The following is a 23694-nucleotide window of genomic DNA, read 5'->3' as shown; positions in this document are numbered from 1 at the left end:
CCCCACTCCCCTCCCTTCCTTCTCACCCCCCCTCCCCTCCCTTCCTTCTCACCCCCCCTCCCCTCCCTTCCTTCTCACCCCCCCTCCCCTCCCTTCCTTCTCACCCCCCCTCCCCTCCCTTCCTTCTCACCCCCCCTCCCCTCCCTTCCTTCTCACCCCCCCTCCCCTCCCTTCCTTCTCACCCCCCCTCCCCTCCCTTCCTTCTCACCCCCCTCGCCTCCCTTCCTTCTCACCCCCCCTCCCTTCCTTCTCACCCCACTCCCCTCCCTTCCTTCTCACCCCCCCTCCCCTCCCTTCCTTCTCACCCCCCCTCCCCTCCCTTCCTTCTCACCCCCCTCCCCTCCCTTCCTTCTCACCCCCCCTCCCCTCCCTTCCTTCTCACCCCCCCTCCCCTCCCTTCCTTCTCACCCCCCCTCCCCTCCCTTCCTTCACCCCCCCTCCCCTCCCTTCCTTCTCACCCCCCCTCCCCTCCCTTCCTTCTCACCCCCCCTCCCTTCCTTCTCACCCCCCCCTCCCTTCCTTCTCATCCCCCCTCCCCTCCCTCTCACCCCCCCTCCCTCCTCCTTCCTTCCCACCCACCCCCCCTCCCTCCCTTCCCACCCCCCTCCCTCCCCCCACCCCCCTTCCTTCTCACCCCCCCCTCCCTCCCCACCCCCCCCTCCCTTCCTTCTCACCCCCTCCCTCCACTCCCTCCCTTCTCACCCCCCCTCCCTTCTCACCCCCCCCTCCCTTCTCACCCCCCCCCTCCTCCACCCCCCCTCCCTTCCTCCCCCCTCCCCACCCCCCCCTCCCCTCCCTTCCTTCTCACCCCTCCCCTCCCTTCCTTCTCACCCCCCCCTCCCCTCCCTTCCTTCTCACCCCCCCCTCCCCTCCCTTCCTTCTCACCCCCCCTCCCCTCCCTTCCTTCTCACCCCCCCCTCCCCTCCCTTCCTTCTCACCCCCCCCTCCCCTCCCTTCCTTCTCACCCCCCCTCCCCTCCCTTCCTTCTCACCCCCCCCTCCCCTCCCTTCCTTCTCACCCCCCCCTCCCCTCCCTTCCTTCTCACCCCCCCCTCCCCTCCCTTCTCACCCCCCCCTCCCCTCCCTTCCTTCTCACCCCCCCCTCCCCTCCCTTCCTTCTCACCCCCCCCTCCCCTCCCTTCCTTCTCACCCCCCCCTCCCCTCCCTTCCTTCTCACCCCCCCCTCCCCTCCCTTCCTTCTCACCCCCCCCTCCCCTCCCTTCCTTCTCACCCCCCCCTCCCCTCCCTTCCTTCTCACCCCCCCCTCCCCTCCCTTCCTTCTCACCCCCCCCTCCCCTCCCTTCCTTCTCACCCCCCCCTCCCCTCCCTTCCTTCTCACCCCCCCCTCCCCTCCCTTCCTTCTCACCCCCCCCTCCCCTCCCTTCCTTCTCACCCCCCCCTCCCCTCCCTTCCTTCTCACCCCCCCCTCCCCTCCCTTCCTTCTCACCCCCCCCTCCCCTCCCTTCCTTCTCACCCCCCCTCCCCTCCCTTCCTTCTCACCCCCCCCTCCCCTCCCTTCCTTCTCACCCCCCCCTCCCCTCCCTTCCTTCTCACCCCCCCTCCCCTCCCTTCCTTCTCACCCCCCCCTCCCCTCCCTTCCTTCTCACCCCCCCCTCCCCTCCCTTCCTTCTCACCCCCCCCTCCCCTCCCTTCCTTCTCACCCCCCCTCCCCTCCCTTCCTTCTCACCCCCCCCTCCCCTCCCTTCCTTCTCACCCCCCCCTCCCCTCCCTTCCTTCTCACCCCCCCTCCCCTCCCTTCCTTCTCACCCCCCCTCCCCTCCCTTCCTTCTCACCCCCCCTCCCCTCCCTTCCTTCTCACCCCCCCTCCCCTCCCTTCCTTCTCACCCCCCCTCCCCTCCCTTCCTTCTCACCCCCCCTCCCCTCCCTTCCTTCTCACCCCCCCTCCCCTCCCTTCCTTCTCACCCCCCTCCCCTCCCTTCCTTCTCACCCCCCCTCCCCTCCCTTCCTTCTCACCCCCCCTCCCCTCCCTTCCTTCTCACCCCCCCTCCCCTCCCTTCCTTCTCACCCCCCCTCCCCTCCCTTCCTTCTCACCCCCCCTCCCCTCCCTTCCTTCTCACACCCCCTCCCCTCCCTTCCTTCTCACCCCCCCTCCCCTCCCTTCCTTCTCACACCCCCTCCCCTCCCTTCCTTCTCACCCCCCCTCCCCTCCCTTCCTTCTCACCCCCCCTCCCCTCCCTTCCTTCTCACCCCCCCTCCCCTCCCTTCCTTCTCACCCCCCCTCCCCTCCCTTCCTTCTCACCCCCCCTCCCCTCCCTTCCTTCTCACCCCCCCTCCCCTCCCTTCCTTCTCACCCCCCCTCCCCTCCCTTCCTTCTCACCCCCCCTCCCCTCCCTTCCTTCTCACCCCCCCCTCCCCTCCCTTCCTTCTCACCCCCCCCTCCCCTCCCTTCCTTCTCACCCCCCTCCCCTCCCTTCCTTCTCACCCCCCTCCCCTCCTTCTCACCTCCCCTCCCTTCCTTCTCACCTCCCCCTCCCTTCCTTCTCACCCCCCCTCCCCTCCCTTCCTTCTCACCCCCCCTCCCCTCCCTTCCTTCTCACCCCCCCTCCCCTCCCTTCCTTCTCACCCCCCCTCCCCTCCCTTCCTTCTCACCCCCCCTCCCCTCCCTTCCTTCTCACCCCCCCTCCCCTCCCTTCCTTCTCACCCCCCCTCCCCTCCCTTCCTTCTCACTCCCCCCTCCCTTTCCTTCCTACCCCCCCTCCCCTCCCTTCCTTCTCCCCCACTACACCCCCTCTCCCCCACTACACCCCCTCTCCCCCTCCTCTCGCTGTCAGAAACACAGACACTGACAGACAGAGAGTGAGAGACACACACAGACAGAGAGATAGAGACACTGATAGAGACACACTGGGGGGCATCCCAGCACGCTGTTGGAGAGCTCCCGGTGCTGCAATCGGTAAGTAGAAAAAGTTTTATTTATTGATTTAAAAAAAAATTATTTCTTATTAATTTTTTTTGATTTCATTGGTTGATTTATTGATGTTTTTATCATTTATTATTGATGATGGCTCTTTATTTGTAAAACTAAAGTGTTTAATGTTTGTAAACTTCCCTTTAAACCCCCCTCCTCCCATTCCCTACGCCTGATTTATAACCTACGCCTGATTTTCCAAATTGTAGACAAGGTTTTTTCGAGCGTACAAAAATCTTCACTTACTCCATTCTAAGTTAGTTTGGAGTAAATTTTCACTGCCGAAACTTTGAAAACAGGCGTAAGTGGCCTAACACGCCCCCTTTTGAAAAAAAAATTCTGTTCCAAAGTGAAACTGTTCTAACTGACTAGAACTGGAGCAAACTAAATGCCGAGAATTTGAATTTCTAAGATACTCCGTTCTACACCAGTTGCTCCAAAAAATCAGGAGCAACTGAAGCCGAAACTTGGGCCCATTCTTCCTGCATCTATCCTGTCCAGTCCCGTCAGAATTTTATATGTTTTTCTCATCCTTCTAAACTCCAGTGAATACGGGCCCAGTCGATCCAGTCTCTCCTCATATGTCAGTCCTGCCATCTCGGGAATCAGTCTGGTGAACCTTTGCTACACTCCCTCAATAGCAAGAACGTCCTTCCTCAGATTAGGAGACCAAAACGGAACACAATATTGCAAGTGAGGCCTCACTAAGGCCCTGTACAACTGCAGTAAGACCTCCCTGCTCCTATACTCAAATCCCCTAGCTATGAAGGCCAACATACCATTTGTCTTCTTCACTGCCTGCTGTACCTGCATGCCAACTTTCAATGACTGATGTACCATAACACCCAGGTCCCCTTTTCCTAATCTGCCGCCATTCAGATAATATTCTGCCTTCGTGTTTTTGCCACCAAAGTGGATAACCTCACATTTATCCACATTATACTGCATCTGCTGTGTTTGCCCACTCACCTAACCTGTCCAAGTCACCCTGCAGCCCCTTAGCGTCTCCATTACAGCTCACATCGCCACCCAGCTGAGTGTCATCTGCTAACTTGGAGATACTACACTCAATTCCTTCATCTAAATCATTAATGTATATTGTAAATAGCTGGGGGTCACAGCACTGAGCCCTTCAGCACCCCACTAGTCGTCACTGCTTGCCATTCTGAAACGGACCCGTTTATCCCGATTCTCTGCTTCCTGTCTGCCAACTTGTTCACTATCCACGTCAGTACATTACCCCCAATACCATGTGCTTTAATTTTGCACACCAATCTCTTGTGTGGGACCTTGTCAAAAGCCTTTTGAAAGTCCAAATACACCACATCCACTGGTTCTCCCTTGTCCACTCTACTAGTTACATCCTCAAAAAATTCTAGAAGATTTGTCAAGCATGATTTCCCTTTCATAAATCCATACAGACTTGGACCTATCCTGTCACTGCTTTCCAAATGCGCTGCTATTTCATCTTTAATAATTGATTCGCTTTAAAAATCCAATCGTGCTCATTTTGCAAACATAGGTTCTTGTATTCATCGCCAAATGTTATATATGCAATAAAGGTTCAAACCGAGTACTGTTTAACTAAGCAACATACAACCTTGGCTCTGCTTTATTTAGGCCTGACTCTCAAAATGGCTGGCCTTTTATACCTTAGCAGCACCATGTGCGTGCTGCTCAGTGGCCTCCAACAATGACGCCATCTGGTGGCTACAACCAGAATCTACATATATGACAGTTACCATTAAGCATTCCAAGATTTTACTAGCTACAATAAACATCCTGGATTTCAAGGTTACTACTCACATAGCTCCATACCATAATCAACAATCATTATGAATGGCTATAAATTCTAAAATCAAGGGTGCTATGTTTAGAATTACAACTGGAGTTCAATGATAAACATTAATTTGACAGCACAACAGATTCAACTTTAATGGTTTCCAATCGATAGGCAGTGGCCTCACACATGTGCCTGTATCTGTGTCTGATTTATATAAAAACAAGGTCAGAATCAAAGGTGCTGACCAAAGATCTCTTCAGTTGATTAGTGAAAATAAAACTTGTAACATTGCAAAAGTCTGATTTTCTGATGACTCACTTTATGATGCAGTACGGAGTCACAGACCAGGCAGATTCCTGCTTTTGCCCAGATAGCTAACCCCAGCAGCAGCAATAATAGAGGTGTTACAGTTGTCTTAATATCCCTGAAATATGCAGGTAGAAATAAAATCAGCCAGTTGTTACTCCTGTTCATCTGCCAGCAACCTATGCTGAAATGTGCATGTGGAAGTTGGCGAGGACAGAATCTGGCTCAGGTGATCACTGTTACCCTCACTCCACTGTACAATAGTCTTCTGACACACAATCTCTACACTCACATGAACAATGGTTGCTTGGGCAAGGTATTAGAGGGCAATCAGTGCCAGTAGAAATAGATCACAGCATCAGCAGGGACGAATTAACACATGGGTTTGCCCAGGGCTCCTGGGCAAAATTCATCATATTGCAAAATAAAACCTGCATTCAACCACTGAATCAGTTTAATTTAAGAATATATTGTGATATGATGTTCTTTATTATTAATGCCGTGTACACACATTCTGGGGGCCCATTTCTTCATTCATTTTACTACACATGTGTTTTAATGGATGGGGGAAGGCTGTGAAAGGGGTTTGGAGGGGCCTAGGGCCCCCAAGAATCCTTAATCTGTCGCTGAGCATCAGTCAGCACGTGGTCAAAATTATTTTTTCACAAACCCAAAGTAATACACTTTGTTCTTCAATTAACTGCAAAAATGGAGCTCAATTGATCTAAATGAATGCAACTTTAAACAAAAAAGAAATAGGTTATCCAAAAAGTAGCAGCTATATTCTAAAATTAAAGACTCCTCTGCAGTAAGTTCTTAGTGCAATGATCATTAATGACTGATCAAACATATCCCCATTTCACCGTACAGCACAACATTGCAATTGCGGTAACTTATTTGATGAGTTTAACTGTTTTTAGTACCAATCTGATTTGGAGAAGGAGGAAGATTTGCTTGAATTGCATAAACAGAAAGTTATACCGATTCAAAATAAAATTGGGTAATTTCAGGGGAGGGGGATAGGAAAGGGATAAAATTTGAAAATCAATACCAGAAGTTTAGGGAGAAGGATCAGGCTAGACCAGAAAGGGAGTAATATTTTCCCCAATGTCACAAACTCGAGTTTAGCTTCCCAGCATATCACCTGAAAGGGACATGCTTTGTAACAGGTGGCCAATTTTGACTTGAGATCTCAGTAAATTAATTTTAACAAACATAATTCAACAAAAAACTCAACGGTTATGCTCAAAAAGCCAACGCTCAGGCTCGGGCAATAATAACATGAATGCTGTATATACAACATTTATCTCTTATTTCAGTATTACTGCAACTCACCATTTATATATCTCCGACCCTATTTTACAAATCCACAACTAACTTAGCTCTCTGCTACTCTCCACAATCAGCCCAAACACTTTTAGCAAATAGATCAGGCTCTCTGGAGTTTCAATTTTGTAGAATTAACCAAATAAAAAAATCCCCAGTGAAAAGGAATAACAAGTTTACATGAAAGATTTGAAAGATACGGTTTCAGTTGAACACAGTCAAAGAGCACTAGAGAGCAACTATTGTCCAAGTGAATGTAATTTAGTTCTGCACCTAAGTGAAACTAAAAGGTTGGTGCTGCTATATTTCATTGATTTGAAAAATGGAAAAATAAACTTCTGTTATAGCAAGATATCTAAAATACAATATAATTGAATTCAAAATTTGTTCTTGGGTGCAATACAAAATAAAATGATTTTCCATAGAAGATTTAGAGAAACATAATAGCCTTTGAAAATAAGCACTTACACTGGTTAATTCCTGTTCTATCAGTAAAGTGGAGCCAGAGAAAGCAAAAGCTATGCAAGCAGGCCATGAAGTCCTCCTAATGCATGTATCTACTACCTGCGGAGGTTATGGTAGCTGGCAAACAAGTCATTGCTAATTCCTGAGCAACATGGTAACACAGTGCATTGGCACACCAACCTAAAAGTTCAGTGTTTTGTATCGGTTTACACAGTGGAGAAAGACGACACAACACCAGCAGTACAACCACATCTAAAAATAAGTCAAGGAGAGAAATTTAATGGATTTAATGTTTTAAAAATCGAAATAGAGAAAATAATGGGATTTAACAGACAATTCTCCAGAACCGAATTTAATATTCTTGGGTAGAAACAAAGAAATAGGTGAGGAAATTGAAGGTGAGTCAGTCATAAATTTGCAATTCCCTCTAGATTCAGGAATTGTGCCTATAGACTAGAAAATTGCAAATGCCACTATTTAAACACAGGAGTGGAGAAACCAGGTAGTTACAGACCTGCCAGTTAGGAGAAAGTTAGTGTAATCGATCACCAAGGGCAAAGTGAATAAGAATCAGCATCAGCTGATCAAAGAATCAGCATGGATTTGTGATGGGTAGGCCGTGTCTGACTAATCCAGTTGAACTTTTTTGAGGCAGTCACTAGCATGATGGATAGGACAGTGCCTATAATAGAATTTTAGAAAGAATTCAATAAGATTCCGGACAAGATATCAAAACTGAAAGCGTACAGAATTGGAGGTAATCTTGGTTGAGAGGTAGGAGAGAAAAAGGAAGACTTGCATTTATATAGCACCTTTCACGGCCACCAGACATCTTAAAGCGTTTTACAGCCAAAGTAGTACTTTTGGAGTGTAGTCATCATTGCAGTATAGGAAACGCATCAGCCGATTTGCACACAGCAAGCTCCCACAAACAGCAATGAGATAATGGCCAGGTAATCTGTATTTGTTATGTTGACTGAGGAATAAATATTGGTCAGGACAACTATCCTGTTATTCTTCGAAATGGGTGGTTAAAAAGGGACATAGACAGACAAAGTGGGAGGGCAAAACTATGCCAGATGGAGTTCAATGTGGGGGAAGTGTGAGGTCAGCCACCTAGATCCGAATAGACAATTTGGAATATTTTCTGAATGGAGAGAGACTATGAAGGAACAAAAGGAATTTAGGTGTCCATGTAAACTGAGAGAATTCAAACAGGCTGCATTTAGACAGGCTGTGAGAAAGCACAGACACCAAGTCAGAGATGCTACGTGAGTGGGAGCATGTTGCATTAAGTCATCAATCAACTTGACATTTTAGGACCTTGGGTAGCGAGCCAATTAAAAAGGTTAAAAGACTATTAATTGAGCCAATAAGGTCAAAGAAGGCGATTTCTTTTCTGCAAATTGATCCAGGTATAAGTACAGCCATTTTGACCATGTGGTCTCAGAAGGACAAAGACCTGGCTTAAAGCCAAGAGCTTGTTACTGCTGTCTGCCAAAAATAAAGAAATTAAAACGACAATCGGAGTTTGTATTTCATTGGAAATTAAGAGATCTAACATAAACAAATCACTAAAAGAACAGGGGTAGGACTACAAAAGTAAGGAAATGATGCTTCAGTTGTACCGAGCCTTGGTCAGACCCCATTTGGAGTACTACGTTCATTTTGGGCACATCACCTGAGGAAAACTTAATTTAAAAAAATTCATTCTCAGGACATGGATGCTGCAGGCAAGGCCAGCATTTATTGCCCATCCCTGGTAGTCCCAAGAACGGAGTGGGATGCGAGGCTACTTCAGAGGGCAGTTGCTGAAGTTGCATATAAGCCAAACCAGGCAAGGCTAGGTTTCCTTCCCTTATTAAACCAGTTGGGTTAAGATGATAATTTGACAGCTTCTTAAATCACTTTTACTGATACCAGTTTTTTTTATTTCCAGATTTTCTAAACTGAACTCAAATTGCCATGGTTTTGAACTTGCATTCTCTGGATTATTAGTCAGGCCTCTGGATTACTAATCCAGTCATATAACCATCGCAGATTGCCCAACCTCGACATGCACAGGAAGGCAAAGGAACAAAGGAGGATGCCACACTCAAAGAAAAAGGATGACTGCCTTCATTGAATGGTAACGTATCCTCAAAGTGTAAATTACTGCTTAAAATAAAAAAACTTTCAAACCCACAAACAGCTCTGCACTTTTTTTTAATAAAGTTAAGAAAAACCTACTCCATAAAACTAAAACTAATCACATGGTAAATTCTTCATCTACCTGCATCAAATTTTCTCCCAAAGTTTCTTCAGTAATTAGCTATTAGCAGAAGGTGGAAGCTGGGAGTGCACTAAAACCTCAGCAGGGAGCAAATACACATGATTGCATTTTAGAATGCCTCATTTCAGCATAAGCTAAATATAGTTCCTCAGTAGAGATCGTGGGAGTTACTGCTTCTGGGACGGACAGCAATTAGCTGTATAATTTCGAACCACTGATAACCCCGCAGTGAAATACCATCTTCAACTCAGATCACGGTTCCTCCACTCCCAAAAAGCAAATGAGCTTAAATGCAAACATTTTGCACAAGCCTCATTATTTTGATAAGTATCATTATCTTTAACAGGGGATTACAAGATAATGGAATTGGGGTTTCTGTCTGCCAATGCACAGAGAAATTGCAGTGTGGGGGTTTTCAGTGATCGATAAGCTCAATAATAGACAACATATGAATATATAATGTTTTTGCTCATCTGCAGTATTTAAAATACAAAGTAAACTGCACTGCTCTGCAAATCTGATGCACGGTATCCATCAATTCATAAGCTTTCTCAAAGTCCTCATTTTCTCCAGTTCCATCCTGTAACCTGCTTAGATGCTACTCTACATTGAAATTCCATTTAACAGTAAATTCCTGTTTCTCCAATCCATCTTCCACTTAACTGCCCTTCAATTTGAACCTGTTTTACTTTCCTTCATCTTTCGAATGCCCAACTGATATAATCTCCATATATTATCCAGCACTTTTTCATTTCACATGTTTTTAAAATCCTATTCACAGACCTGAAGTGAATCAGGTCCATTAAGTGCTTCTTTGGGACAGTAGCCAGTAAAGACGACTCTTGTCTTGTACGTGTTATTCATTTCCGTTATTTTCTTCAGTCCTTTTAAGCCACTTACTTAACTTCCAGTTCTAATGAAGGGTCTATGACTGAAATGCCAATAATGTAATTGTCATAGCGCTCCTGACTTACAAAGGAGCGTGCACAAAAGGTATATATGACTGGAGGCCACAGAGGCAGGGCAAGGCATGGTCATAAAGGGATTTGAGGGCAAGAATCGGGATCCTTAAAGTTAATTCAAAAGCAAATGACTGCAAATGCTGAAAATCTGAAATAGAAACAGAAAATGCTAGACATACTCAGCAGGTCAAGCAGCATCTGTGGAGAGAGAAACAGAGTTAACAGAACTGACTGAAGAGAAACAGGAAAAGTAGTCAGGGTTCCTGCGCCTGAAAGCTCTCCAGTGGCCCCTTCTGAAACTGCACGTGCTGACTTCAGATGAGGTCAGGGTCAATTTTGATGCCTGCCATGCTGGAGAAAATGAATCGGAAATAGAAAGGAAAATGACCTCAGTTGAGTAAATAATGCTTAGCCAGACCAAATAGAGCATCTCATGCAACAAACTCAGATCTGCTTTATTCATAAGCTTCAATCATATTACAAGAACAAACTCACATTTATGCAATGCCTTATTACATCCTCATATCCTAAAACATTTCACAGCAAATTAATCTGTTTTTGAAGTGTAGTCATCATTGTAATGTAGGCAAAAACGGCAGCCAATTTGCACACAGCAAGGTCCCACAAAGAATAAATTAAAATAAACGGGCAGTTAATCTGTTTTTGATGGTATTAGTTAAGGGATGAATGATGGTCAGTGCACCAGAACTCCTTTCGCAACTTCGGATAGAGCCATCTTTTATGTCCACCTAAAAAGGTCAACGGGCTTTGTTTATTGTCTCACTTGAAAAACATCATTCTGCAAAAATTGCAGCATGAAAGTATCAGCCTAGATGATGTACTCAAATAGCACAAATGGTTTAAAAAAAAAGTTCAATTGTAATAAAAAATGGGATGATGGCGATCAGGCTGCTCGTGTTTTTGTTAAACTGCCAGAGGCATCCTTTTCTCAACCTTTGTTTGTGAAACCATTGAGGTATGAAACAGGCAGTTTCACCAGCAGGTGGTAGACACTGCAAATGCTTTCCGTAAGTAGTTCTGCAGCATAAACACAGGGTGAGTAATGTTGTCTAATAAGCAAGTTCTTCTCTCCAAATGTTATGCCTGGTCTGAAATATCTACAAGAGAGAGAGGATGGGGGAGGCATCAGGTGAAGGAATATTGCCTTAAAGTAAAGAGTTTGCAGTTTTCCTCTCAAACAGAAAAAGACAGATATTTTGGTTGCAACACTGAACTTGAGAGAGTCCATGAAGAATTTTGATGAGATTAATGGCATCACTTTTAAGAGTTCCTTTCAGAAATCAGGATACATTAGCTCTTCCTAATTAAATAAACAAAGCATGCATTGAATTACATAGAATGTACAGCATAGAAACAGGCCATTCAGCCTAACTGGTCCATGCCAGGTACTTACGCTCCACACGAGCCTCCTCCCACCTTGATTAGCCAGTTAGAGTAAACAGTAGCTGGGTGATTGTTTCCGGCAGATGGGTGAGGAGGAGAAAGGAAATTCTTGGCAGAAATGCACTTTGAGTTGCAATTTTGCAAAGTCAAAGAAGAGAACATTTATTTGACAAGGGAAAAAAAAAAGAGGATCAACGATTCACCCCACATCTCCCACATTACAACAGTGACTACACTCCAAAAGTACTTCATTGGCTGTAAAGCACTTTGAGAAGTCCGGTGGTTGTGAAAGGCGCTATAAAAATCCAAGTATTTCGTTCTCTCTTTCCTGGGGAGTGCCCCTTAATTCCAGAAAGACTGATGTGGCGATATTCAGAAGTTATAACATTTTAAAGAGACACTACCCTTTGTAAGCATTACCCCCATAAATATTCATATATCCTGTGCCCACTCCTCCGGTGTATGTAGAAAGAATGCAGAGAATGAATAAATGGGTGGGGAATATTTTATACTAAATGTACTCTTCCTCCCGCATACTTTATGCAGATTTTAGCATTCTCTATTTCAAGCCATCTGCCACTCCCACGCTACTTCCTTAGGTTCAGGTTTTTCCAACATTATTGTTTGCAATCTGATCAGCTGATTCAAAGTGCATTTCTGCCAAGAGTTACCTTCCTCCTCCTACATCAAAATCACTCAGTTACTGTTCACTAACAGTCTAATCAAGAACAGAAGCTTATCCAATGATAGTTATGCCAATTAAAACAGATTTCAAACTGCCAGCCCTCTGGTTGTAGTTGAAACAGTATCAGAATAATCTAGGTGCCACATGAAAATTGGTATTAAATATTCAGCAGAGTTCCAACTAAAATCAACAGAGTTACCAGACCACACTGAAATATTGAATCAATTCAGATCACACCCGAGTATTAACACTAAAAAAGGAAAAGAAAAAAATGAAACCAGCTATACTAAGAATAGTAAAAGATTAAACATGGATAAAACTACAGCACAGTGTTTAGAAACAGCAGATAAATGCAATCAGTGATCTAAACTGTCAATAACTTTTGAATAGATGACTGCTGCCATTTTTAATCAATGGAATTTGATTATAACTGGAAACTGCCCACTTCAGAAACTATGGGGAGACGATTAGAGCTACAGAATGCAAAAGCCTGAAAGCTTTTCCAGGAAGGTCATAAGTTGTTTTTTATTACTGTCCGACTATCGACTGCCATATAACTTTGCCCCCAAATTGAAAAACTGTTCTTCGACAGGTCAACCTGTCAAATCATGTCATCATCATCATCACTGAAATTGAGGAAGACTTGCTTCCACTCTAAAAGTGAGTTCTCGGGTGATGTACAGTCCAATACGGGAATTACAATCTCTGTCACAGGTGGGACAGTCATTGAAAGAAAGGGTGGGTGAGGAGTCTGGTTTGCCGCACGCTCCTTTCGTTGCCTGCGCTTGTTTTCTGCATGCTCTCGGCGACAAGACTCAAGGTGCTCAGCGCCCTCCCGGATGCACTTCCTCCACTTTGGGCGGTCTTTGGCCAGGGATTCCCAGGTGTCGGTCGGGATTTTGCACTTTATTAAGGTTGCTTTGAAGGTGACCTTGAAACGCTTTCTCTGCCCAATTGGGGATCGGCTGCCACGTAGGAGTTCCAAGTACAGCGCTAGCTTTGGGAGTCTTGTGTCAGGCATGCGGACAATGTGGCCCGCCCAACGCCTATCATCAGCAAGGGCAGACATAGACGACGAGGTCCAACACCGCCTTCAGTCGCCTGAGGAAGAGAGTGTTCGAAGATCAGGCCCTCAAATCTGGCACCAAGCTTATGGTCTACAGGGCTGTAGTGATACCCGCCCTCCTGTATGGTTCGTGCAAATCCCCTGGAAGGATAGACGCACCAATGTCAGTGTTCTCGATCAGGCTAACATCCCCAGCATCGAAGCACTAACCACACTCGACCAGCTCCGTCAAATCATGTGATACAAGAATGTATCACATTATACAGGAATGAAAATATCTGTTATCTTAATCAAACTGTGTTTCATTTATTGAAACTATTAAATGGTGCATTTATATATTATTACAATTATTGACCTTTAGAATATCATAATCGGTTAAGTAAGAGTCTGGTTAAAATAAATTTTAGGTTATCATTTACTATATCAATATGTGTAATATAATTGCATCTCAATGAAATAATACCAAATGGATCCTTGTCCAACGATGCAATGAAATGACCCATTTTAGTGTATAATTATTAGTGGAACACCAGTGGAAGCACAATATGGTGCCTTTTTTCTAGAGCAGGATGTGGCCTTTCATTGGATTACAGTCATCGCCGCTAGAATACAGTCATTATTACTGCAGCACACAAAGGACATATTTTGCTCCCGCTGCTGCTGCAATAGTAATAGTGATAGAAAACCAATGAATAGGAGCTACATTCTGTTTAATACTGTTCTATCAATATTGTTTTTGTAGAATCAAAATGTCGCTCCTCTTAAATGCAAGCATTGTAAATAACACACATCATATGTTTGTGGCCTTTTTATTCCATCTTTTATATGCTGCAACAACCAGAGTTCATGATTATCATAATATGGAAAACAGGCAATATGGTTATTAGGTTTTGCTGAATGATAGCCATGAAATATCATTTTGACAGCAAAGGTCTCTCCCAATTTGCTGTTACCAGTACGATTTAATTTTAGGATATTTTAATAAGATGTTCACTTTTGTAGCAGTTTCGCCACACTTCCCATAAGCCAATCAATCAGCGATCACTAGTGCCCACTGCATCTTATTTCTATTCAAGCCACTCCGAAAGATGGTACTATCAGCACGCCATACTCATGCGGATCTATGATTCTGGATTAACTAAATTTATTTACAGAAATTAATCAAAGGACAACACGAGGCTGAAATATCTCACTGAACTACCTGGACCATGAATTCCATGCAGCCTTAAAACAACCCATAAAGTTATAGCTAATTCCAAGTTGAATGATCCACAGAATGGAATTGTCTGCATTTCCCAAATGATGTCTTCCTGCCTTAATTAACACATCAATACTATTCTGAAAACTAGGGACACCAAAGCTAGTGTGGCCACCTTAAACCACAATTTTTGTCCTTCAATCTACATTAAATGCAATAAATTCACAAACATTTAAACATAAAGTTAGTTTTATCTCGATTATGGTGACAATACCATGGAATCTGTTAATCAAGGTAGCTCGAAGTATGAGAAACTGGCACACATGAACAATTAACTCATCACCAGACTGAAAAGCACTTTTGAAAAAAACAGAATTAGAACAAAATTAAAATTATTTGTGCACTGTATTAAAATAATTGTATTTTTCCAACGGTCATTACATTCCAAATTTTAAATTGAAATGCATTGTTTTTTTTGAAGAAAATCTAGAGAGACAATGATAGTCACAAAATGTTTGCATTTGTGTAAGTATCAGTTCCTTGATGGCCAAACCTAGTCGTGGTCTATTTTTGATAATCTGTTTTCACAATAGCCCCTTTGGGGCATTAAAAGGTGGCATTTTGCAAGAGTCAGGTTTCGAAGGACATCACTTTGCTCTATTCGGCTTCAGTCTGGAGTCATCCGATATGACTTTTGTAGTTTCTCATTTTTCCAATTCAAATGCTTTTTCATTTGTTATGAAATCATTCATCAAATCGAACAGTGACTGAGGCCAGCTGCTTCATTTAGATTTGTGGTGAAATTATTCTCGATGCTGCTTACTCTCAATGAAAAGCTGTAAAGCTATTTGTAAAGCTACAAAGATAAAACTGAGTAAATCTCCTTTAATAAACCAAAATTAGTAAGATTAGGAACATGCTGCTATAGATACTATGGTACTGTTCATTGTATGACTTGACGTGTCTGGAACATGCACCTCTATATTCCAATCAACCCTGGAAAAACAGACAGAAGGTTCATTAATCCTTGGTTTTCCTTTTTAAACTCCATTCGGTCCTGAATTCCAAGCTAGTCATCTAGTTCCAGTCTACAACTCAATCAGTTTGTCAGCTAACACAAAATAAATAGTAAATAGCAAAAACTGTTTGCACTTGGGAATGTTCTTGCCTAATAACTTCAGACCTTCACTGCAGCTCCCACTTTCTTTACAGCATGGGATTCTGCGGTTTTCTTTTGGGGGGGGGGTGGGTGGGAGAGAGGAACAGACAACCCTTGGATAGAACATTGCGCTGGTAGGAGAGTCATCGGCCTTGATGTTGATGTGCTTTTTACTTCTTGGGCTGCTGCATTCTGTTCTGCTTTGCCAGCTTTTGCTGTTCCGGTTTCAGACCTCACTGTTCCAGATATTCATACGTACTCTTTAATGTATTTTATTTTTTTTTTTAAATGCTTTTTAATGCTTCTTCCTATCGTCTCATGTTAATAGCACTTCAGCCACTTAACCATCTCCTGTTTCAAGCACTTTACCGATCATTCTATGCCTAATTCCTCTCTCGGGTATGTGCATCTTTTTTCCAACTCCCTGCCCATCCTCTGGTCTTTTTTAAATCTTTCTTTGCAGTTATGATGAAGGATGACCCCTATTTTCGTTGCAAACTAAATGGTGCTGCTTTATACTCCTGATTTAGATTCTATTTCTAAACAGTGCAATAAAGGGAACAAAATATCTCTAATGAGCCCAAGGAATTCAAGACTTTTATAGATCAAGTACAGAGATTACACAAGGGTTTTGCAAAAGAAGAAGTTTAAAGTTATAAAATCATTAGTCGAAAATGTCCTTCAAATTTAGAACATTTTTTGCTGAATTATTTACAGTATATATTTGCAATTGTATTTGATTTATAAATTGTAACTGTGTTCAGGTTTAACAGATGACACTATCTCTTTCATAATGGCAAATCCTACATATCAAGTTTCAAGGTAAGCGTGATGGAAAAAGCACAACTGGATTAATACAATAGTTTTTATTTAAACACTGGCTGCCACGTTTGTCTACAACACTTTATTTCAAAGTGGTTATGAAGTGTCGGGAGATGTCGGGGGTATATGTCGAGGATATGAAATGCTCCATCTAAATGCGAGTTGTTTCTCTCTTTACGTAGCTATGCACCAATATATACTGATTATGGCAACAGCATCTATTGTTAGCACAGTTTACAAATGTCCATGGAAAGGAAGTGGATGAAACTCTACACAATACAATCTACTCAGAAAGTATTAGAGCGTGAGAACATAAATAATTTAGAAATAAAGACAGACCTTTTGGTCCATCCAACTTGCACCATTAAAACCCCGTTCTCTGGACCAATGCTGCATTCCATTTTTGATCCCATTCTGCACGCCTACTTTAGATTTTACATCTGTGTTACTCAGAACTAATCTATCACACTCTCGGCCTACATCCAAATCTATAACTATTCATTTTCTCCTGATTGAGAAATCTGTCCAGCTTGCTTTTAAACAACACTAAGTTAATGACAGTGAAAAAGTTTCTGCAATAAACCTCACTTTGTTGAGTAATTTTCTTTCAGCTGTGTGTAATTTTAGATTACTAATTGATTTCCGTTGGCTTCACACATAGAAAGAAAAGACCAAGCGCCCGTCAAGCGGTGTTAGAGGATGGGTGGTGGAATAATTAGACCACAATGATGGAGTAAGTGAGGAGGTGATGAGTACACAGGACAGAGAGGGGGACAGTAGAAGAGGGAGAGGAAAGGAAGAAGAGAGGCAGTATCAGCAGGGGGAGAACATTAAATAAACCTGTTGAATAATTTGGGACTGATGCAGAAAATTCTGTGCGAGGGCGAGAGGAAAAAGAGTGTTGGGTGTGTCGGTAAACATCTCGCCCTGATGCAGAAAATTGTGCTCCATTGAGGGGTTTGGGTTCAGTTCACCAAAGTGATGGGGAGTGGGGTTTGAACACAAAACAACTCAGTGGGAGGGCATGTGGGTACTTTAATTTTTTTTTTATAAAGAGAGCGAGCTGTAGTGTGGGGCATGTCACTTATGAGATGATGCATGGTGGGCAGATGGGCATAGACATACTGATCACTGTACAGGCATATTATTTTCTTATATACTAGACCAAGACATTGCTGGAATGTATGTAGCAATGATGCTACAACCTTCTCTCCTATGCAAGTGGCATCAATGCAAACAAAGTCAAATATGGACCAAAACCTGAATAAAATTGCCCATAAAAAATAGTACATATTATAAAAATGGCAGATAAGTCTCCAAGACAGAATTCTTGTAGTTTTTGGACATTATCTGAACCTTTCATTTAGATTACTGTTTTGTAATTACAATTAGCCTTAAAGCAAAAGCAGCATCTCTGAATTATACTTTTCACAAAATTATTAGTTGAAGAAAATGAAAAATATGCAAAACTTTGTATTCTATTGAGTAAATTTGTGTTCTCAAGTGGTGAAATGTGTCATAAAACTGATTAAACACTATTTGCCATTAAAGACAACCAAAGTTCAAATGACTGAACCTGTTGCTCTACAATCAAAACAGGCATACTGCAGAGTCCCAAGGCGGCCGAAAACCTGAGCTTGTTTATGAGCTGAGGTTTTATTAGCACTCAACCTGATGAAAGTGATAAAATGACAAACATTAGTGAGATTTTCCATCACGACGATGAGGTAAAACTGGTGATATCCTTCCAATCTTGATAATCAAAGCTGACTGCAACAACCCGGAAGTGAGAAGTACGGAAATAATTGTTTTAGTATTACATATTCCAAGTGTTCTTCTTGCGTCTGTATAATGAAATAGTTTTACTTTTCAGCTATTTTAAACTTGATGGAATCAATCACATTCCCTTTACCCAAGGCACACCAGCAGAATTCCATTTACCTGTATGTCGGTGTCCTTTACTGGCTCAAGAGGCTCAAAGGTTGTAGCTGCACTCAGGCTTTCCAATCGCTGAGAGATGTGAGATATGTCTAACCCTTTAGAACTTAGCAGAATGGACCTATTCAAAAAAAAAGTGGGAGAAAAGGCAAACTCAGCATTCATAGCTTCCATATCAACAATTATTGCACCTTTACATTTTCAGGTACAGGGCTAGCTTTAGGTATTGACAATTAAGCTGCAACAAGTTTACGTTCCATTAGATACAAAAAATCTTTTTGAATCAAACATGCACGTAAATACATAGTACAAGTGGCTCATTATGTGCTGCCATAAGAGAATAAAAGGGGGTGATAGCACTGTTTTGGCACAACTCACCGACACAACATGAAGGCATGTGGCCATGCCTTCCCAATTTCAGTCTTACCCACAGAAGCTAAAAGAAGACAGCTCTAATTTGCTTCTCAACAGCAGCTTATAGAGCAGCACTGACAGAAACCAAGGCTCAGGATGCCTGTATGTCATCTTATTAAAGTTAGACCAAAGATGCATACAAGAGAAACTCATGATATAATGCTTCATTTAAAACTGAAATTTAGCATCTAAATATTTGCTTAATAAGGTTGGGCACTTTCGGTACAATGAACCCAAGGATTTCCCCAAGAACCTACGTTAAGCTCATGAAGTGAGGACTTTCTCCCAATTTAAATCACAATACATGTCCTGTTCATGTAGTCCCTCCCATCCATCAAATAGCCGATGTCATACTTTGTTATAAGAACATAAGAATTGGAAGCAGGAGTAGGCCATCTGGCCCCTTGAGCCTGCTCTGCCATTCAATGAGATCATGGCTGATCTGATCTTGGCCTCTCAACTCCACTTCCCTGCCTGCTCCCCATAACCCTTGACTCTTATCATTCAAAAATCCATCTATCTCCATCTTAAATATATTCAATGACCCAGCCTCAACAGCTCTCTGGGGCAGAGAATTCCAAAGATTCATGACCCTCAAAAGAAATTCCTCCTCATTTCCATTTTAAATGGGCGATCCCTTATGTTGAAACTATGCCCCCTAGTTCTAGGATTCCCACGAGGGGAAACATCGTCTCTGCATCTACCCTGTCAAGCCCCCTCAGAATCTTATACGTTTCCATAAGAGCACCTCTCATTCTTCTAAATTCCAATGAGTATAGGCCCAACCTTTCTTCATAAGATAATCCCTTCATCTCAGGAATCAACCTCGTGAACCTTCTCTGAACTGCCTCCAATGCAAGTATATCCTTCCTTAAATAAGGAGACCAAAACTGTATGCAGGACTCCAGGCGTGGTCTCACCGTCGCCCTGTACAGCTGTAGCAGGACTTCCCTGCTTTTATACTCCATCCCCCTTGCAATAAAGGCCAACATTCCATTTGCCTTCCGAATTACTTGCTGAAACTGCATGCTAACTTTTTGTGTTTTATGTACAAGGACCCCCATATAAGAACATAAGAACTAGGAGCAGGAGCAGGCCATTTGGCCCCTCGAGCCTGTTCCGCCATTTAATAAGATCATGGCTAATCTGATCATGGACTCAGCTCCACTTCCCTGCCTGCCATAAACCTTTATTCCCTTATCGCTCAAAAATCTGTCGATCTCCGCCTTAAATATATTCAATAACCCAGCCTCCACAGCTCTCTGGGGCAGAGAATTCCATAGATTTACAACCCTAAGAAATTCCTCATCTCAGTTTTAAATGGGCGGCCCCTTATTCTGAGACAATGGGGTCAAGTTTCGGCCTGAGTTGCTCCTATTTCTTTGGAGCAACTAGTTTAGAATGGAGTATCTTAGAAATTGCAATTCTCGGCATTTAGTTTGCTCCAGTTCTAGTGAGTTAGAACAGTTTCATTTTAGAACATTTTTTTTTCCCAAAAGGGGGCGTGTCCGGTCACTTACACCTGCTTTGCAAGTTTAGGCAGTGAAAAATTACTCCAAACTAACTTAGAATGGAGTAAGTGTAGATTTTTGTACGCTCAGAAAAACTTTGCCTACACTTAGAAATCAGGCGTAAGGAACGAGAGATTGGGGGGTGGGCGGGGGGGGGGGGGGGGAAAAAGAGAAGGAAGGGAAGTTTCCAAACATGAAACACATCACTTTTACAAATAAAGAGCCATCATCAATAATAAATGATAAATAAATCAACCAATAAATCGATCAAAAAAAACCAAACAAATCAATAAAAAATTCACTTTCCACTCACAGACTGCAGCACCGGGAGTCTTCCAACAGCGTGCTGGGATGGCACCCGCTCCCTCAGTGTCTCTCTGCCCCTCGGTCTCAACAAAGAGGGCTGGGGGGAGAGGAGAGAGGGGGGCGGGGGGAGAGGAGAGAGGGGGGGCGGGGGGAGAGGAGAGAGGGGGGGCGGGGGGAGAGGAGAGAGGGGGGCGGGGGGAGAGGAGAGAGGGGGGCGGGGGGAGAGGAGAGAGGGGGGCGGGGGGAGAGGAGAGAGGGGGGCGGGGGGAGAGGAGAGAGGGGGGCGGGGGGAGAGGAGAGAGGGGGGCGGGGGGAGAGGAGAGAGGGGGGCGGGGGGAGAGGAGAGAGGGGGCGGGGGGAGAGGAGAGAGGGGGGCGGGGGGAGAGGAGAGAGGGGGGCGGGGGGAGAGGAGAGAGGGGGGCGGGGGGAGAGGAGAGAGGGGGGCGGGGGGAGAGGAGAGAGGGGGGCGGGGGGAGAGGAGAGAGGGGGGCGGGGGGAGAGGAGAGAGGGGGGCGGGGGGAGAGGAGAGAGGGGGGCGGGGGGAGAGGAGAGAGGGGGGCGGGGGGAGAGGAGAGAGGGGGGCGGGGGGAGAGGAGAGAGGGGGGCGGGGGGGAGAGGAGAGAGGGGGGCGGGGGGGAGAGGAGAGGGGGGGGCGGGGGGAGAGGAGAGGGGGGGGCGGGGGGAGAGGAGAGGGGGGGGCGGGGGGAGAGGAGGGGGGGGGCGGGGGGAGAGGAGAGAGGGGGGCGGGGGGAGAGGAGAGAGGGGGGCGGGGGGAGAGGAGAGAGGGGGGCGGGGGGAGAGGAGAGAGGGGGGCGGGGGGAGAGGAGAGAGGGGGGCGGGGGGAGAGGAGAGAGGGGGGCGGGGGGAGAGGAGAGAGGGGGGCGGGGGGAGAGGAGAGAGGGGGGCGGGGGGAGAGGAGAGAGGGGGGCGGGGGGAGAGGAGAGAGGGGGGCGGGGGGAGAGGAGAGAGGGGGGCGGGGGGAGAGGAGAGAGGGGGGCGGGGGGAGAGGAGAGAGGGGGGCGGGGGGAGAGGAGAGAGGGGGGCGGGGGGAGAGGAGAGAGGGGGGCGGGGGGAGAGGAGAGAGGGGGGCGGGGGGAGAGGAGAGAGGGGGGCGGGGGGAGAGGAGAGAGGGGGGCGGGGGGAGAGGAGAGAGGGGGGCGGGGGGAGAGGAGAGAGGGGGGCGGGGGGAGAGGAGAGAGGGGGGCGGGGGGAGAGGAGAGAGGGGGGCGGGGGGAGAGGAGAGAGGGGGGCGGGGGGAGAGGAGAGAGGGGGGCGGGGGGAGAGGAGAGAGGGGGCGGGGGGAGAGGAGAGAGGGGGGCGGGGGGAGAGGAGAGAGGGGGGCGGGGGGAGAGGAGAGAGGGGGGCGGGGGGAGAGGAGAGAGGGGGGCGGGGGGAGAGGAGAGAGGGGGGCGGGGGGAGAGGAGAGAGGGGGGCGGGGGGAGAGGAGAGAGGGGGGCGGGGGGAGAGGAGAGAGGGGGGCGGGGGGAGAGGAGAGAGGGGGGCGGGGGGAGAGGAGAGAGGGGGGCGGGGGGAGAGGAGAGAGGGGGGCGGGGGGAGAGGAGAGAGGGGGGCGGGGGGAGAGGAGAGAGGGGGGCGGGGGGAGAGGAGAGAGGGGGGCGGGGGGAGAGGAGAGAGGGGGGCGGGGGGAGAGGAGAGAGGGGGGCGGGGGGAGAGGAGAGAGGGGGGCGGGGGAGAGGAGAGAGGGGGGCGGGGGGAGAGGAGAGAGGGGGGCGGGGGGAGAGGAGAGAGGGGGGCGGGGGGAGAGGAGAGAGGGGGGCGGGGGGAGAGGAGAGAGGGGGGCGGGGGGAGAGGAGAGAGGGGGGCGGGGGAGAGGAGAGAGGGGGGCGGGGGGAGAGGAGAGAGGGGGGCGGGGGGAGAGGAGAGAGGGGGGCGGGGGGAGAGGAGAGAGGGGGGCGGGGGGAGAGGAGAGAGGGGGGCGGGGGGAGAGGAGAGAGGGGGGCGGGGGGAGAGGAGAGAGGGGGGCGGGGGGAGAGGAGAGAGGGGGGCGGGGGGAGAGGAGAGAGGGGGGCGGGGGGAGAGGAGAGAGGGGGGCGGGGGGAGAGGAGAGAGGGGGGCGGGGGGAGAGGAGAGAGGGGGGCGGGGGGAGAGGAGAGAGGGGGGCGGGGGGAGAGGAGAGAGGGGGGCGGGGGGAGAGGAGAGAGGGGGGCGGGGGGAGAGGAGAGAGGGGGGCGGGGGGAGAGGAGAGAGGGGGGCGGGGGGAGAGGAGAGAGGGGGGCGGGGGGAGAGGAGAGAGGGGGGCGGGGGGAGAGGAGAGAGGGGGGCGGGGGGAGAGGAGAGAGGGGGGCGGGGGGAGAGGAGAGAGGGGGGCGGGGGGAGAGGAGAGAGGGGGGCGGGGGAGAGGAGAGAGGGGGGCGGGGGGAGAGGAGAGAGGGGGGCGGGGGGAGAGGAGAGAGGGGGGCGGGGGGAGAGGAGAGAGGGGGGCGGGGGGAGAGGAGAGAGGGGGGCGGGGGGAGAGGAGAGAGGGGGGCGGGGGGAGAGGAGAGAGGGGGGCGGGGGGAGAGGAGAGAGGGGGGCGGGGGGAGAGGAGAGAGGGGGGCGGGGGGAGAGGAGAGAGGGGGGCGGGGGGAGAGGAGAGAGGGGGGCGGGGGGAGAGGAGAGAGGGGGGCGGGGGGAGAGGAGAGAGGGGGGCGGGGGGAGAGGAGAGAGGGGGGCGGGGGGAGAGGAGAGAGGGGGGCGGGGGGAGAGGAGAGAGGGGGGCGGGGGGAGAGGAGAGAGGGGGGCGGGGGGAGAGGAGAGAGGGGGGCGGGGGGAGAGGAGAGAGGGGGGCGGGGGGAGAGGAGAGAGGGGGGCGGGGGGAGAGGAGAGAGGGGGGCGGGGGGAGAGGAGAGGGGGGCGGGGGGAGAGGAGAGAGGGGGGCGAGGAGAGAGGGGGGCGGGGGGAGAGGAGAGAGGGGGGCGGGGGGAGAGGAGAGAGGGGGGCGGGGGGGGAGGAGAGAGGGGGGCGGGGGGGAGGAGAGAGGGGGGCGGGGGGGGAGGAGAGAGGGGGGGAGAGGAGAGAGGGGGGCGGGGGGAGAGGAGAGAGGGGGGCGGGGGGGAGGAGAGAGGGGGGCGGGGGGGGAGGAGAGAGGGGGGCGGGGGGGGAGGAGAGAGGGGGGCGGGGGGGGAGGAGAGAGGGGGCGGGGGGGGAGG

General features: G+C 48.0%; 1 protein-coding gene across 1 annotated transcript in view; it reads right to left on the bottom strand.

The window, feature by feature from the left end:
• nup93 (nucleoporin 93) overlaps window positions 1-23694 on the bottom strand; it is a 169903-nt gene that overhangs the window by 122530 nt on the left and 23679 nt on the right. The window contains exon 3 of the mRNA XM_070896888.1: window positions 18318-18435. Within this exon, the coding sequence (XP_070752989.1) occupies window positions 18318-18435 (118 nt within the window). The remainder of the gene's footprint in view (window positions 1-18317; window positions 18436-23694) is intronic.

This window comes from Pristiophorus japonicus, chromosome 13, assembly GCF_044704955.1.
Source record: "Pristiophorus japonicus isolate sPriJap1 chromosome 13, sPriJap1.hap1, whole genome shotgun sequence".
NCBI lineage: Eukaryota > Metazoa > Chordata > Chondrichthyes > Pristiophoridae > Pristiophorus > Pristiophorus japonicus.
The sequence above is the reverse complement of the archived record's forward strand: the minus strand, read 5'-3'. Positions and strand labels throughout refer to the sequence as shown.